This window comes from Osmerus mordax, chromosome 18 (assembly GCF_038355195.1).
Source record: "Osmerus mordax isolate fOsmMor3 chromosome 18, fOsmMor3.pri, whole genome shotgun sequence".
Lineage (NCBI taxonomy): Eukaryota > Metazoa > Chordata > Actinopteri > Osmeriformes > Osmeridae > Osmerus > Osmerus mordax.
In genome coordinates this window covers 10,976,708-10,993,179 of record NC_090067.1, presented here as the reverse complement: position 1 = coordinate 10,993,179, position 16,472 = coordinate 10,976,708, and the positions used below count along the sequence as shown (strand labels likewise).

General features: G+C 41.1%; 2 protein-coding genes across 2 annotated transcripts; both read left to right on the top strand.

The window, feature by feature from the left end:
* The first annotated feature begins 18 nt into the window (after nucleotides 1-18).
* LOC136962643 (regulation of nuclear pre-mRNA domain-containing protein 1A-like) lies at nucleotides 19-6,859 on the top strand. Its single transcript, XM_067256482.1, has 7 exons — nucleotides 19-308; nucleotides 1,928-2,057; nucleotides 2,178-2,284; nucleotides 2,407-2,501; nucleotides 2,934-3,060; nucleotides 3,218-3,393; nucleotides 5,163-6,859. Exons 1-7 carry the CDS (start codon nucleotides 158-160, stop codon nucleotides 5,313-5,315), a joined length of 939 nt encoding a protein of 312 aa, XP_067112583.1. The 5' UTR covers nucleotides 19-157; the 3' UTR covers nucleotides 5,316-6,859.
* Nucleotides 6,860-6,990: 131 nt separating this feature from the next.
* si:ch211-13c6.2 (uncharacterized protein LOC100000125 homolog) lies at nucleotides 6,991-16,215 on the top strand. The gene is made up of 12 exons (XM_067255574.1): nucleotides 6,991-7,130; nucleotides 7,373-7,441; nucleotides 12,300-12,386; nucleotides 12,505-12,653; nucleotides 12,751-12,870; nucleotides 12,956-13,001; nucleotides 13,136-14,339; nucleotides 14,482-14,533; nucleotides 14,621-14,710; nucleotides 15,019-15,120; nucleotides 15,248-15,524; nucleotides 15,617-16,215. The coding sequence occupies exons 4-12, from the start codon at nucleotides 12,600-12,602 to the stop codon at nucleotides 15,871-15,873; spliced, it is 2,202 nt and encodes a 733-aa protein (XP_067111675.1). The 5' UTR covers nucleotides 6,991-7,130; nucleotides 7,373-7,441; nucleotides 12,300-12,386; nucleotides 12,505-12,599; the 3' UTR covers nucleotides 15,874-16,215.
* The last annotated feature ends 257 nt before the right edge of the window (nucleotides 16,216-16,472 follow it).

Below are 16,472 nucleotides of genomic sequence, written 5' to 3'. Positions count from 1 at the left end.
CTGTGAGGGCAGGCACTTCTTGAGGCAGCTCTACGTTTAGGTAGCTAGCTAGCTAGCCAGCCAGACAACTAGAGCTAGTACATCATCCAGTATTTTGCTAGCTAGATATCATCAGGGAGATCAGTCTCCACGCTTACTTCATACGTAACTCGTCGATATGTCGGCATTTTCTGAAGCTGCTTTAGAGAAGAAACTATCGGAACTTAGCAACTCTCAGCAAAGTGTTCAAACATTATCTTTGTGGCTTATACATCATAGAAAACACTCGAAGACCATCGTCAGCGTTTGGTTCAACGAGCTGAAAAAAGGTTAGAGCTAGCTATGGTTGACCAATTCATGATTGATGTGTTTCTGTTAAAAATAATGAACTGCTAGCAATTGCTTTGGAATTATGAACACAAGCTAGTTAGCATACTTTAGCCACGAATAGCAGCACGTATGATTAGCCCTAACTTGGTGCTACTACTAGCTAGATAGCCTACTGCTGCCTAGCCTGCTGGGCAGCAAACATTCAGGTGTAGGCCTCAACTCCTAGTCCTACAGTCAGATGGAGCTGAAGTCTAAGACCTCACCTTTCGTAAAAATAGGCTAAATGCATATTTATATATCTCTATCTTCAGACGTATGCATTATGGCGTGCATTTTGTGCTATCAATCACCTTGGCCTCTATATGGTCAAGCAGTGGTAAGGGTTATTGTGATTCGCTAGCAAGCTACTTTTGCTACCATGTTAATTGCTTGTTAAAAACAGATGGCTTCGGAGGGTTGCCACCAGATAATTAATCTATAGTAGCTAATATTAGTGACTACGATACATTGATCATGACCTTGGCCAGCACTATCACGAGGCGACAGTTAGGGCTATGTTATGTAGATAGCAATTTAAGGAAGCTGGTGTATCTATAGAATATCCTTTTAGCTTAGTAATGGCCATGTCACGTTTGCTAAAGATCATTTAATTTAAATTTGAAAACACTTGTGCAGCTGTGTTTAAGACCATTTTAAGATTATTTTTTGTGTGGAAAGCGATTAGCTTTTCTGAGAGTCTAAACCTGTGCTGTTTTCTGTTAATTAGAGAGGCTCAACATAGTCTTTGGTTGGCAGGTAGTTGTAGTTTGATGGCAATGTTTTCCTCTGGGTGCATTATCATAATTAGGGTCCCAGGAGGTCCTTGTGTTTTGGGAGCTGAGTCTTTTCTGGGCACTGGGAATCTTGGTGCATGTGGTCTCATTTTGTGAAACGTTCTGTGCTTTTTGTTGTGTATGTGTTGGATATATAAAGTAGAAATGTACGTTTTGTGTCTATCAAATCTCTATGGAGTGACACAACAAGGCCTAACCATTTTAAAAGACTGGGTGGGACTCATACAAGCCTGGTATCATTAGGGCTGTTTGTAACCATAGTGACCTGTGAGAGAAAGGAGGACTGACTGGTGGCTGGGGTTGAATGGTTATCTAGGAACATTCTGTGTAACTAGGATGAGTCACGGCTTGCCGTGTGTGTTGTGAGACCAAAGCACACTGTGGCTAAAACATCTGCTTTTAGCTACATGCTGGAGGTCATTCTACATTGACCCAGCAGTAATGATGAGTGGTTTAGTGTAATAAACCTTATCCTGATTTTATTGCTGAAAACATCCTAGTTAGTTAATGTAGGACAGGCGCCTCTTGATGCAGTTGTGACATTTGTTAGGCTCTATTTCCCAGTTCCACACCGCTTTTAAGAATTGAGCATTATGTGCTCGTGGAGATTTAAGTAGAAGAGACAAGTTCACGCGGAATGGCAATGTACAGTTTACACCCAGCTCCCCTCCATTATTCATAAGTCTTTAAGGGGGTGAAGGGACTGTGTGTTGATATTGGATGCAGAACATGTTGCATGAGACAGTCTCATGCCATCTCTGACTGAGCATTGTCTTTGTTTGCAGCCAAGGTGTCGCGGAAGCTGACTTTTCTTTACCTGGCCAATGACGTCATCCAGAACAGCAAGAGGAAAGGACCAGAATTCACCCATGACTTTGCCCCCGTCATCGTTGACGCCTTCAAACACGTGTCCAGGTAAGGAAGTTTCCGAACTTGATGATGTTGATGATTTAGATTCTGTCCTTGTCTGTCGGAGCCTAATGAGCCTGTTGATGCTAAGCGTGTGTGGCTGCTCTGTCCTGTGGCTGGCTGTAGGGATGGGGAGGAGGGGTGTAAGAAGCAGCTGGGCCGGGTCCTGTCTATCTGGCAGGAGAGGGCCGTGTATGAGAACAACCTGCTGGACCAGCTCTCCAGTGTCCTGCGTGAGTACCTCGTCTAACTGACTTGTTAGTCCGCGGCTGGACGCGCGCATCTTTGAACCCGAGACGTGATATGAAGTCGAAGCGTTCTTAGTTTCTTCTGTTTGCTGTTGTGTGTTGCACAGAGGGAGAGAAGAAGGCTAAGAAGAGGCCGTACGAGGAGATTAAACTGGACAGTGAGGACTTTGCCTCTCAGAGCTCCCCTGGCGAGCCCCCACAGGTACTAACTGCGCAACAACAACTCTGTAAGGGAGCAGGACATTTATATTTGATTCATTTAGCAGACTCTTTTATCCTAAGCGATGAACAAGCTGTGCCTGTTAGTAGGGACAGAAGATAATCAACGATGAGGAAGTGCATAGATCCAACGGTATTTCGGTTGGTTGAGCCTGATTTTGTGACATGAAGAAGAGGGTTCATTTAGCTTGGGTGTCTTTTAGGCCAAGTGATAAGCATTACTACTGAAGTGTGTGGTGTCAATACACTGTGCTGACTTGAGATTCCTTGATGATGGTTCAATCCAGTACTTGGTGGAATACATTGCTTTAAAAGTAAAAATAATACTTCCCGGCACCAACCCTCACCTTTCCATATCCCCCTTTCTCCTCTCCTCTCCTCCTTCCTGTTTGTCCTGGCTCCTCCCCCTTTCCAGACAGTAGATTTAATCCGGGCCCTGCAGGAGCTGGAGAACACAGCATCTGGTGACTCAGCTCTGCGTCAACGCATCTCTGCCCTACCTGCTGAGGTGCAGGACACGTCACTGTTACACAGGGTCACAGGTAAGAGGACTCCCCACACACACACACACACGGCTGTTAAGAAACAAACATACCGTACGCATGCACACACTATAACGCATGCACCTGAAACCACACACTCGCCTCACCTAAGCATGTGGTCTCTCTCTCTTTTTCTCTCTGTGTGTGTGTGTGTCAGACAAGGAGTCAGGGGAGCGTCTGTCCAGGCTGGTGGAGGAGGCCTGTATGCTGCTAGCTGATTACAGTGGACGCCTGGCAGCTGAGATTGAAGACAGGCGGCAGCTGACACGCACGCTGACGCTGTTCCTGCACAGCCAGAGGGACGGTCTGGCCCAGAACGAGCTGAAACTAGAAGTGCGTAAAAAAAAAAACCCCACCCCTCTCATCTTCTAAACATCCCTCAATGTGCCCGTGTGTCTGAATGTGTCCTGTGTGTTTACCGCTATTCGTCTGCGTCTGTCATACGTTTCCTGTTAGGTTGTCTGTTTCGTCTTTTCTCCATGTTTTATGTTTTGCAAGTAATTCTTTTTTACATTTTTAGTCTGCTTTCAATGGCTAAAGTCTTAACTTTGTGCACATATTTCTTGGGCAAATGAACATTCTGACAGTTGTTCTTAGCCTGCGCTGTTTCCTTCTGTTCAGAGGTTTCGTTATGGTAAGTATGTCCACATTGCTTTCACCCTCATCTCATTGCTTGCAAAACTATCCTACTCAGCTGCTGTTGGTCGCTCATTAAGAGAACCTGCTACTCTTTACGTTACATGTATGAACTGTGTGCTCTTTAGTCTTTACCCACAGGAATCGAAGATTAAGTCTTCTGGACTATGTACCCACAACATCTCTTGTAATAAAAACAACAACAAATCAAAAAGAGGAAATAAAGAATCAAACAGAGTCTGTGAGAGTGCTGTTATTTGCTGGTTGATCTGTTATTATTGCTGGTTCCATGATAATGTACATTTTATGGGGAATGTTATTTTATGTACTTGCAGTAGGTGTAGATTTATAAAATACAGTTGTTACAAACTTTCCTTTGTCTAAGGGACCAAGATATAGGTGTAGGCACACACGTTATGTAATATATAATAATAAAGTCCTTGCTAGAAATTGCAGACCTAAGAAGAAATAATGTTGTACACATAAGATTCAAAAACTACTGTAGTTGCATTAAACATGCAAGTTGTAAACCTAAAATAGAATCAAATACACCTTCATCAATATCCCTCACTTAAAACAAAACCGTAAAAGTGTATTAACAGGGCTTACACTGCTCGCCCACAACATATATGCAGGTCATGTGTATCCCACATTTAAAGCTTGAACACAGGTGGAAAGAGCTCTTGAAAATAGTTCTTGAAGAACTAATGTTGTTTTAAATATATACATTTCTCATTAAACAGAGTTTATGATCTTGGATTCTGATTTTGAGCTCATGTAAAATACGTACATAGGATGGAAAATAGAGAATTTAAAGCACATGGACTGAAAACACATGAAGTTACGCCCATAGTTCAGTTCCAAAGTTTCTGAAATCCAGACCCTTTACACCCCATAGTAAACACTTGACTAACATTAGATCTGTGCTGTGAAAGTTACATAAAAGCCTTTACATGATCTATATGTGCCATTCCTGTTTATCGTTACTTTAATGAGAAAGTCATGTAATTGCACAGGGCCAAACTTACACTGGGATTTATAACATGAGACTGCATGTTTGAATGATTACACAGCTGAGACTTGACCTTGCTCATTATTAACAATACACTTTAACTGTGCAGTAAAGTTCTGTCAGAGCTACTGGATTTCTTGTCAGTTTTCTGTGATCAAGAGGGTTTATGAAGCCAAAAAGAAGCAAGCCAAAGTTATTGTATGTTTTTATACATTTGATCAATAGAACTGACACTCAAGGCTGATATTGTTTTTAAAGACACACATACTTCAACATGAAATAAACATTTCAACAAAACATTAAAAACAAAATAAAATGTTTTTTTTTCTCACAAGTTGGGAATGTTGTGCAGCTCAGAATAGTTGTTTGTTGGTGTTGATGTTTTTGTATGTGTACATTTGAGCCTCACATCTCACATCCTAAAACGTTTTTTGTTTTTTTGTGTGTGTTCCAGGAGTACAAGCGTAAACTGGCGCGGGTGACGCAGGTCCGTAAGGGTCTTCGTTCCCGTCTGAACAACCTCCCAGACCTCTCCCTGCTCCCCAACGTGACAGGTGGACATTTGCACTTGCCCTCGTCAGGCGACCTCTACAACCCCTCAGACTGACTGCTTATCTGCCCCCCTCACCCCCTCACCCCTGATCAAATGCCCCTGCCCAGTTACCTGATTCGACTTACGTCTTGCCCTATCTGGTCATGTGTGGATTATATGTAGCCTTTATCATGGGTTGTTAACCTTGCTGTTGACACATTCTATCTCCTTATCCTTCACTTCGAGGGCTTAACCCTTGTGTTATCTTCGGGTCATTCTGACCCATCAGTCGTTGTGACCCACCGTCGTATTGCGACAACTTTACCGCATACAAAAACAAAGTGAAGCATTTTCTTTTAACCGTTGGGCTGTCTCAGACCCCCCACATTGCGAAGGTTAAAATACAATTATTTTTATTTGTTTTTGTATTGGGTAAAATTGGGTAAACACAACAATGGTTTGTTATGAACCTTTGGGTCATGTGACCCGAAGGCAGCACAAGGGTTCATCATAATCAGTCAATATTTGAGCATTTCTCACTGCATTTTCTGTGTGCATTCGGCCATTCCTTACAATAAACACCAGTTCTCATCCTAGCGTTTATTTAACATGTATTAGTAGCACAGTGTTATTTCACTCCATCCTCATCCCTCTCTTTCTCCGTGTGTGCTAACAATCAGCTTTAGATTTAGAACGTATTACATGCGTTCATGGTACACACTTCCTGTTTGCTGCTCTTCCTTTGATGTGTTGAATCAACATTCTGTTTCAAATGCAGATCTCCTTATCTTTCCCTTCTCCACCCAACTTCCTACAAACAGTCAGGAATGACACTGTTGTAATCTTATTTTTGTATTTACAGTGGATTTAGCTGCAGTCTGACACCAGATTAATAATGCAGTGATCCCAGTGAGTATAACTCGATCAGTAGGATATCGCATCTGTATGATTGGCTATAGTATTTTTTATTATATTTGTCATCCACATGAACTTAGTTGTCTTTTATAATTGCTGTAAATTGTATTCTATCCTGCTGACATGGCTCACTAGGTTTTAGATCATGCTGTCGGGCGCTTCACTGAGAACAAGGATTGTTCCACTTATTTAATGGCCTTAAAAAGGATTAAACCCAGACCCAGAAATGATATCAAGTGTAAAAGTAAATATACTAATTGGCGATGTTTGAAGAAAACCAAAATGTTTTAGATGTACTTGGTTATGTTATCTCTTTCAGGAAGGATTATTGTCCATTGTATATAATATTCAAGCAAAGTTGCATGTAAATAACACTAATTGGTTTTACAGTATTTAGTTTGTCTACATAGATTTATTGGGGAAGGGCCGTCATTCCTAAACCCTACAGGAGCCTTACTGCAGACACATCTAAATGTGATATCTCCATTGCAGCTAAAGCTTTCCCATATTGGAATGAGTGGAGACAACAGTGTTGTGTGCTTGTTGACCTTTTCCTGGTTTTAACCTCACTTAAATGTTGTTTAACACGCTACGACAGCTATGGAAGTTAAAGGGGCTTTACTCTTCACAAAACCAGACCTACTGGTAAATAACTCTGATTTGTAATTTGTTGTCAGAACCAAATAAACAGCAGAATATATGATTATGTGTCTGTGAGTGAGGTCTTTTGGCAAGCTGACAAGTGTTGCAGTATCAACTCCCGTCCAGTAGAGAGGATAGAGGATATTTCCGAGGGAAAAACGTGTGGCGGATGAGGGTGGTAAGCACAGGAACAACATTTAGCACGAAAGAAATTGTGAAATTTGAAGCCAATGATTTTTTGACTCAGTTAACACAAATTACTTAGTAATAAAAATGGACGGTTTAGAAACCACATACGAGGACTCAGTGGCCGTGGAGTTTATTGATTGTGGAGTAAGTATTTCATGTTTTCGCTTTGACTTCCAGCTAGCTAATGGTACATTCGCAAACTGATTAGCTAGGTACAGAGTCATAGAGAGAAATAAATCTTAATTTCTCTATGGGCCATAGTGTGGCTCTGGATAGGTAGCCATTATTCCAAACTAGCTACACAGTAACTCAGTAATTGCATACGTAATTTTCCATAAAAAAAATCCCATGGCCCTCACTTTTTTTTTTTTTTTTTTTTTTTACAGATTTGCAACAAATCCATAAGAGGCGATACCCTCTACAAAATACACCTGACAACAATTCAGCACATAAAGGTTTGTCTCTCTAAATTGCATTTGTAAATCCTAAAACAGGGTAGGTCATATAACCACATTTGTGCGCTTGACTTAATGTTTCCGCTCCCACCGCACCAGGATCCGAATGCGTCCATGTCTTCCACGTCCTGCTGTTTTTCCAGGCAGTTAATTCCATTTCCACGTAATTTAGCAAAAATAAATAAGAAAATCCGTTTTTGTTCTTTAGCATTTCTTTTATTGATGCATTGTGTCCTTCTTACAGTCTCTAGCTTTAGCTCATGTTCTGACAAGTAGACCAACAATCAAGACTTTCACGTGGACCTACCGCCCCCCATCTGTGTCCATCTCTTGATTCAGTTGGATGTAAACTGCATGTTTGTATCCACTTTGCTTATTTTTTGGTGTGAATCCACACTGCTGAATTATTCTTTTATTCTGGTTAGTAGTATTCAGGCAACTTGAAAGCAACTGGACTTTTTCCTGGTGCCTTAGAGGCTGGAAGAATGAGCCTTCTCCTTGTTGCTCATATGACGATATCTGTACCTGCTTACCTGATCCATTGTAATAATTTCGCCTCAACTAACTGTAACATAACATATATTTTTCAACCTTGAAGACCGACTGACTCACGCTTGATGTCAGTGATGGGACCATACTGGTATGAATATCAAATGATATAAATCTACCCCACTACTTGGACATGTCTGCTTTCTGAGGAGAAGCAACCTTGTTCACACATCAGGACAAATGAGGATGAAGATTTCTTTCACTTCATTTTGGTACAGTTCTTGAAGAGGGTCTGGTTTCACCTTTCTCCACTGCACCATCTTCTTCTTTGAACAATGTTTGCGCTTCAGGGATACACCAAATGGTTTAAGTTTGACATTGGAAAATTGAGTATGCATGTTTTTTCCTTTCTATTGGAAACCATTGATGGAATTTCACCATAATTCTATATCAGTATCAGCGATTGATTCCATATGGATGCAGCCTGGAGATTCTTATTTCACTGGTTTCCATAGACAAGACTATGGAAACAAGTCCAACAAATGATCGAATGCACTTATTTCTTTATACACACAGTATATTGAATGATTGTGTAAAAGAGAGGTGATGCTTTCCCAAATTTGCCTTTGCTGCACCTCAGATGAGCTGTGGTTATTGCTTATCATTAGCCTTTAATACAAATGTTATGTCGTGTGTGCAATAACCCTATCTCTGTTTGTAGCACTGGGGCTGGTCACACTAACCTGTGGCCAGTTCCTTTAGTGCTGATTGTCTTAACTGTGCATGTTTTTCTTGGTTGCGTCTTCCTTCACTTCTGACAGAGAGAGGACTCCTTGATTGCTTTGGGTAAGTAACATTCATCTTCTCTCACTAAATCTGGTAGGTGCGTTCCTAATGTCTGATATAACTTAGGCCTAAGTGTCTTTTTGTCCAGAAAGTCAAAAATCTATCGTGGTATGGCACTCAACAAACTTGTTTCTGCGTGCCAATAAAAGATTGCAATTTAGGGCAGCACCCTTTGTTACAAATTCCCCCACAGATGTTATACCCAGGGTGGATAGGGACATATAACCCCACACACTCACTTTGTGATGGGGTGTTTAGGCAATGTGACCTTAGGACACTTGGGGTGAAAGACCAGTGATGGTCATTTTTACAATGTGTCGGAAAAGGGGCTGAATGGTACCAAATGAAATGAAACTATTTCAAAACGCATGGTAACTAATCTAGGCCGCTCAAGTCCATCCGATAAGTACAGGGAACTGTACTGCCCAATGCTTACTTATTGTAAGAAGATGATTGGTTACCTATGTGTAGACTCAGTGTAAACCCAAGGGGGTCAGATGGCTGAGCAGTTAGGGAGTCGGGCTATTAATCAGAAGGTTGCCGGTTCGATTCCTGGCCGTGCCAAATGACGTTGTGTCCTTGGGCAAGGCACTTTACCCTATTTGCCTCGGGGAGAATGTCCCTGTACTTACTGTAAGTCGCTCGGGATAAGAACGTCCGCTAAATGTCTACATGTAAATGTCTTGCCTATAGACACCACCACCCCTTTTCCCAATACTCATAAACAGAGGACGACTTAGGACGACTTAAACAATGGTAATTGTAACTAAAGTTAACACACTATTTTAAACGTTGCCGAAAACGGAAGATTTTTTGCACAGGCACCCAAATACAAAGCTTCTCTTTTCTTTTTGTCCTTGCATCTGTCCTTGATGGGAAACGACTGAGTTAGGCTTAAGAAATTGAGAGCAGGCAAATGATGAGTGACAGACTGATGGACCAACCAGACGAGGAACAGGAACACCTGAGTGAGAGAGAGGGCTGTACAAAACCAGCACAATGACACCGTACAAACACACTGGCTGAAATGTATGGTGACTTAACACCCTTGACATTCTCATGCAGTAGATGGCTGTATGTAACTAATACTCAAGTTAAACTACCACCAGGTAACATTTGTTTATCACTGGTTAAATGGAGGGTCATCATTTGTGCGGCCATGATGCTCGACATGCAAAAACTTCAAACCAACGAAAACGGTGGAAAGGCAAATGCTTTGGATGCTTTATTCTCCGCTGAGGGCAAGGAGACTTGGGTAGCAGTGTCCAAGACCCCAAACCAGGAAGCTGAGAAATTTGGTTCTGTCTCGTGTAGACTACCACCAAGTTTATGTTTTTTTGCATATATTGCCTGTACTGTTTAAAGTATAGCACCAAAGGACCTTCCTGAGGATTTTTCACACCATATGCCAACTTGCCCCAAACAAGGAGACTGACGAGTGGATTTCAAGAGGATACTCATTTTCTTACTTAGTCCACATACTTTTGTTTTCACACCAAAATGTGCAAACACCAATAATAACATTGATATCAATGTTAATCAGACCCAATGTACTGATATGACCAATCAGAAGTGTACATGAACTCATGAAGGTGGAAGTAAGTATATAGTAGTTTCACATTTGAATGTTTCCTCGGCACAGTCAGAGAGGATGAATGAGGAAATGAAGATGTTTGACTGCCCTTCCTTAAAGAAGTAAGGACTTTCAATTCAGTGCATTTGTAATGCAAAATGCTCGAATGGCAGAATCTACCCACTTAGCCCAAACCCCTATCTTCCAAAGTTCATGAACTTGCGAACGTGGCACACTTGTACTACAGGATGAATGTTAAACATCAAACGTTTTCCAACATCTGATTACATGATATTGCATTACATTATTGCTATTCTGTTCTCCAATTGTAACAAGACGGTGTGTTCTGGAACGAGGACTGTCAACCGATCTGTCCTCTTGAGATTTTGTTTCTAAATGCATGGGCAACAACCTCTCTCGGATGTTGTTGCAACTTTCATTTTAGGAATGCAGATTTTTTGGTATGTAGTTCAGTCATACACTGGGGAAACTGGAACTTTGGACAGTAATTACAACCATCACTTCTCCTGCTATATCACAAACTGAAGAGTCAAAGACAACCAAACGTTTTTTGTCTTAATGGTAACATGTAACTCAATGTTGCAACATTGTGCCATGCCATTTTAGGTGCACAGTAATGGAGATACTTTACACTGTGTAACACATTGGTCAGCAATTATTATATTGTTGTTATTCACTAAATATTATTCAAGTATAAACCTACATTACAAAAAAACCCAATTACTTGTATATGATCAAGCCATCATTTGAGATGTGTATTCATGTTATCCTTTTAAAATGAATAGAAAATCTTGCAAACAGTTAAATGTTTTATACTACATAACTCACAGCCACTGAGAAAGATCTCACCTGTATGGTCTTATCCTATCGACAGAGGTGTCAAAAGTATTAACATTCATTACTCAAGTAGAAGTATAGATACTAGGGTTTAAAAAGACTTCTATAGAAGTTGAAGTATCAACTCAAGCTTTTTACTCAAGTAAAAATACTGGTTGCAAAACGACAGTATAAAAGTAAAATAAACAACAAAGCATAAACATGTGTTTCATGGAGCGGAAGATATGACTAGTTGCCTATAAGTATTATTATGGTGCAAAAAGTCAAACTTAAGAGGCATGTTATCAAAAGCCTTTATTCAAATTAGACGGCGAGTTTTTGAATAGCTCGTGGTACTTGGGTGCATTCGAAAGGAGTTGTCTTTGCATCCAACCATTTCGAAAAATTGTTCCATGGATGTAGAAGGGTTAGCTGGTCTTCCTGGCTACCAACCTCCTCGCTGGTGCTTGGTTGGAACATTTCGCTCGAGTTCTCTTGAGTCTCTGCCACGGACATCTTCGTACTATGCTACTACGTCTGCTCTTTCCTTGCTGGAGTGTGACGTGTTTGTGTCATGTGCAGGTGCGATGGATCGCGTACAAACCAATAGGGTGTCGGAATGGTATATGTTTATACTTCTCATCCAACCACAATCAAATTCACTCTATCCGGATGGCGCGATTTATCTGGATAGTTGTTTTTTTGTGTTTTTTTGGGGGGGAAAAATGACGAGCCGAACTGAAATTGGAGATCCGAGGCTATTTTTAAAATGTAAGGAGTATATAAAGTACAGATAATTGCGTGAAAATGTACGGAGTAGAAGTAGAAAGTCGGCTGAAAAATAATTACTTCAGTAAAGTATAGATACCCCAAATTTCTACTTAAGTAGTAAACACCTCTGCCTATCGATAGCATCCAGCAACCATCTCTTTCCTAGAAATATCAAATTGCTGTCAAGAATTTTAAACAAAAACACTATGATCTAGATATATGTCACCAATGTTATTTATTTAATTATCAATTCTTTTTTTTGGTTATGAATGTTTGTGATTTGTAATATCATAATTTAACTCATCATTATTGAACTATTTAATCAACTTTGTTGTACAACAGGCCAAGTCTTCAGAGATCAAGAAGTACCGGATTTTAAAGACATTAAAGAATACTTACAATTCTTAAATCTGGATGAGCCCATCATTGGTGAATATCTCTGCTTCTCAACAAAATACATAATTCGTTTGTCCTTTGATTCTTTTCAAATTGTCCACTTAACCTACTCTCCCATCTCTATCCTTTGTACCTTCTTTTCTCCCTTTAGGGTTGACTCATCTGGATGAGGTGGATGGTTTTGACTCTGCTGACCCCCAGCCTGGACCCAGGTACATTTGTAAGCTCTGTGATGTAAAGGGCAACATGCCAAATATGGCCAATCATGTTGTTGGGCGCAGACATCGTCAGAAGTATCTGGTGAGAAAGCATTGGGTTTCAGGATGCATTTCTGTCCTACTGAATTACTGACCAGAGGATAGGTGGCTGGATACTGATTTATTCTCCCCATCTATAGGAGGTGAAACGGAAAGACTTGGTGACCTGGGACAGTAAGAGTATATTGGCACAGCCTGGAAAGGTTGTACGGGCCAAGGCACAGGTGGTGGAGAGACAGGATGGACAAGGATCTCCAAAAGTGGGTCCATGATAAATTAACCAGGTCTGAAGAGTCACCATAAATCACTAAGCAAGACTGATTCTATTTTTTTTATGTGTTACAGCCATTGAGAAAGAACAGAATTGTGGGTAAATCCAACTTATCAAAAGGTAAGGCATTTTTTCTACTTAACATATACAGACATTGTGCCCCATTTGTATGGCAGTAAAAAATATAATCTAGGAAGGAATTCATAAATATACACTGTCATAATTAGGCCCAAAACTGATTAACTACCTTCCAGCTCCAGAGAAGCAAAGAGGAAACCAAAATTGGCCTCAGGGTATCGGTAAACCAGGATTCCTAGCTTACCCAGCAGACAGAAGAGATCACCATCAAGAAGGTTTCTCTGGAAATCGTCCTTATCCTCCACTCTTCCATGATGAAGATACTTATGGTGCAGAGAGAGAAGAGGCCCATCTCCGGATGGACCCCCAAAGTCGTGACTATATGGAGGAGCGGGTGCGAACAGCAGATTACCCAGAAGAAGACTTTCATAGACAGGAGTTTCTCGAAGAGCATCCTCAAAGAAGAGGGTATTTTGATGAAATGCAAAGACGTGGCTACCCAGAGGAAGTTGACAAAATGCATGGACACCCAGAGGACTTCCCCCCAAGGCAGGCATATCCCAACGATGCCCATCCTGAGGAAGTTCTTCGCAGGAGACCGTACCAGGAAAACGATCCTCTGAAACAGTTTTACTCGCAAGAGGTTCAACGACGTGGAGCTGCACGTTCTGTTGAAGATTTTCAAGACGGGTCCTTCCGTGACCCTCGTGAACCGCGTGGGAGGGGCCAGCCTGGCGATGATTCTCGGGGGCCAGCCTATCTTGGAGAAGCTCATCATCCTGCTGAGGGCAGTCGCTATGAAGACCTCCATGGCAGAAGATTTCATGAGGAAGTGGCTACTGGACGAAGGGCACCCGAGGAAACTTACACTGAGGATACCCGTAGAGGAAACTACATGGAAGAGGCACATCGCAGGGCCTATCATGAAGAAGACCTTCATGGGTTAGCCTATCCAGTAGCTGACCCACACAGGCTGTCTCAAGAAAGAGATCCAAGTGGAGATAGGTTCACCAGAGCAGTGGACCGACAGGCACAGAGTGCCCCAGATGACAATGACCTGAGGTATCCTAAACAACTGGAGGATTCCAGTTCATACAGCCAAGACCATTTATTTGAGCTTGTTAAAGCGTTTCGCCAGAAAGGGAGGGGCCAGCATCAAGAAAAAAGGAGTCAGCACCAAGACACGTTTGAGCGTGGAGATCCTGGAATGAGAGGCTTTCCTCAGAGACCACCAGAGGGTGGCAGAGTAAGATCAGACATTCCAGAACCTTTCAGGCGCTTTCTGGCCGGCGCCATGGACGACAAGAGCGCCGGGAAGAGAAAGAGGAAAAGCCGGTTTACTGATGCCACTGATGAGGAGATTGACTTGGTGAAGAGAATGTAAGCCCAGGCAAAACATATCAATATACATGTTGCACTACATTTCTTTCAAAAATGAACAGCTTTTCCATTTAAATGGCTTCTTCTGAATAGTAAAAAAAATAAAATAATAGAATGTATTCTGTTTCTTTCCTTACTCCAGACAGGTTGATGGGCATAGAGGACCAAGAACAGACCTCCCAGCCAGGCCACCGGTAGGTCTTACATCTTTATTGGTAATTAAGTTAAAGCCAAGATGGAAATAACTTGATCATGATCATAATGTGATTCACTTCATGTAGGGTGTCTATCAGGGAGGAAACTACACAGAATCAAGCTCCAAACCCATGTCAGATTCGTCTTCAGAGGCCGGAAATGTTATGGATGTATTGGTAAGCTCCAATTAAGAATTATGATCAAATGTATAAAAGTACAGAAGTGAACTATACAACATTATATGGGTGTGACACTCATGACAAAATGTATTGAATCTATGTATTTGATATATAAAATGACAATTCAGCACGTACATTGTGTCCATGCTAAATATGAATTTAGTGTTGTGTTCTCTTTCATTTTGTTTCAAATATATCACTGTCTACTTGTGGGGAATTAAAGCCTATGTATTGTGCATATTAATGGTGTGAAAGAATCATTGCTTTTGATTTCATCTCACTTTGATGTCATTGTTTTCTCTCAGAACAACATAGAAATTGAGAATGTGGAAGAGGCCAACTTCCTGAAGGAAAAACTCTGCAGCCTTCTGAAAGAATTTCAAGCCAAAAAATCAGAGAAGACTGCGGTAGGTTGTTAATTGTTTTATTCAGCGTGTACAACACGCAAACTATTTACGGCATGCCAGTTGATTGGTGCTAATGTCATATGGTTTATATAAATATACATGTCTCTCCCCGTCTCCCCTTATATAGCAAGAAAGTCAAAAGCCAGGAACGATCTCCAAAGACTATAACCACAAGAGCAATCCCCAGGTTGAATCTACTAGAGACCACTATGAGAGAACCTTGAGAGAAATGCCAGAGGAGAGAAAATATACGGTCCAGCCCAGACGAACAAACGAATTGTATTTCACAGAAGCTCCCCAGGGTTCCTACAGGGGCAGGTCCAGGGAGGAGGAGGGGCACATGGAGAAACACGGTCACACCACCCGTCCTGAATCCAGAAATACAAGCAGAAGCCGTTACGAAGGTAAAGAAAACGCACTAACTTCTGGGTATATCTTGGTCCTATGTCATGTCGATTTAACACTAATTGTACCACAACTACATTGCCTCCTTCAGATGTGTTTGGGCAGGTTGAACAGTATCCAACATCCAGTGCTCAACCTGAAAAATCAATGGTTTATCATGAGAGACCGGAAGACCATGTGTACCAAAATGACTATCCAACTGCTCCAGAAGCCCTCTATGACCACCTGGCACATACAGACCATGCACACAGGGAGCGTGGCTACGGGATGCCCTCTGCCCCACACCTCCCCACCAGCCTTGACAAAATCACCTCCACCCTCTTAGAACTAGTTGCACGGAAATCATAATTGTTAAAACTTCATTTGTATTTTCTTTCTGCATTGTAAACCCCTTTTAATCAATTATTTTCTTTGAGACAAAAAGTCTCACGTCAATGGAATTATTTTAGAAAAGTTTAAATATAATGTGACAAACACAGGTTAGACAGTAGTAGGTTAATGGAAATCTTGGACTGAAATGAGTTCTGGTTTGGGCTGGGTTTTGTATACCAGCAGTTGATATGAAAACGTGTTTACTACTCTTGAGTTTTGTGTTATAGCAGCATAATTCATGGTTACTTCACTGGTTTGGGCTGGGTTTTGTTTTGTATACCAGCAGTTGATATTAAAACAAGTGTTTACTAATCTTGAGTTTTGTGTTATAGCAGCATAATTCATGGTTTCTTTTTTCTCAAGAGACAAAAAAACAAACAAATCAATATCTGAATAATCTACTTATAGTTATATCCCTTTTATATGGGGACATGAGTTTAGTATAGTTCTAACCTGGTAGATGTACATTAGCATTATTGTAGATAATGTAATCAGTCTGACATGTCCTGAATGAATTTAATAGCTGAAGGCAAGTTTCAGGTCACTGCTCAGCTGTAGGCTAAATTGTGAAAAGG

Bases quoted from the DNA above. Each gene is read 5' to 3' on its own strand.
- si:ch211-13c6.2 (XM_067255574.1), top strand. From the start codon at position 12,600: ATGCCAAATATGGCCAATCATGTTGTTGGGCGCAGACATCGTCAGAAG. The intron at 12,654-12,750 runs GTGAGAAAGCAT...CCCCATCTATAG, and splicing joins GACATCGTCAGAAGTATCTG to GAGGTGAAACGGAAAGACTT. The intron at 15,525-15,616 runs GTAAAGAAAACG...TGCCTCCTTCAG, and splicing joins AAGCAGAAGCCGTTACGAAG to ATGTGTTTGGGCAGGTTGAA.
- LOC136962643 (XM_067256482.1), top strand. From the start codon at position 158: ATGTCGGCATTTTCTGAAGCTGCTTTAGAGAAGAAACTATCGGAACTT. The intron at 309-1,927 runs GTTAGAGCTAGC...CTTTGTTTGCAG, and splicing joins GTTCAACGAGCTGAAAAAAG to CCAAGGTGTCGCGGAAGCTG. The intron at 2,058-2,177 runs GTAAGGAAGTTT...GGCTGGCTGTAG, and splicing joins GCCTTCAAACACGTGTCCAG to GGATGGGGAGGAGGGGTGTA.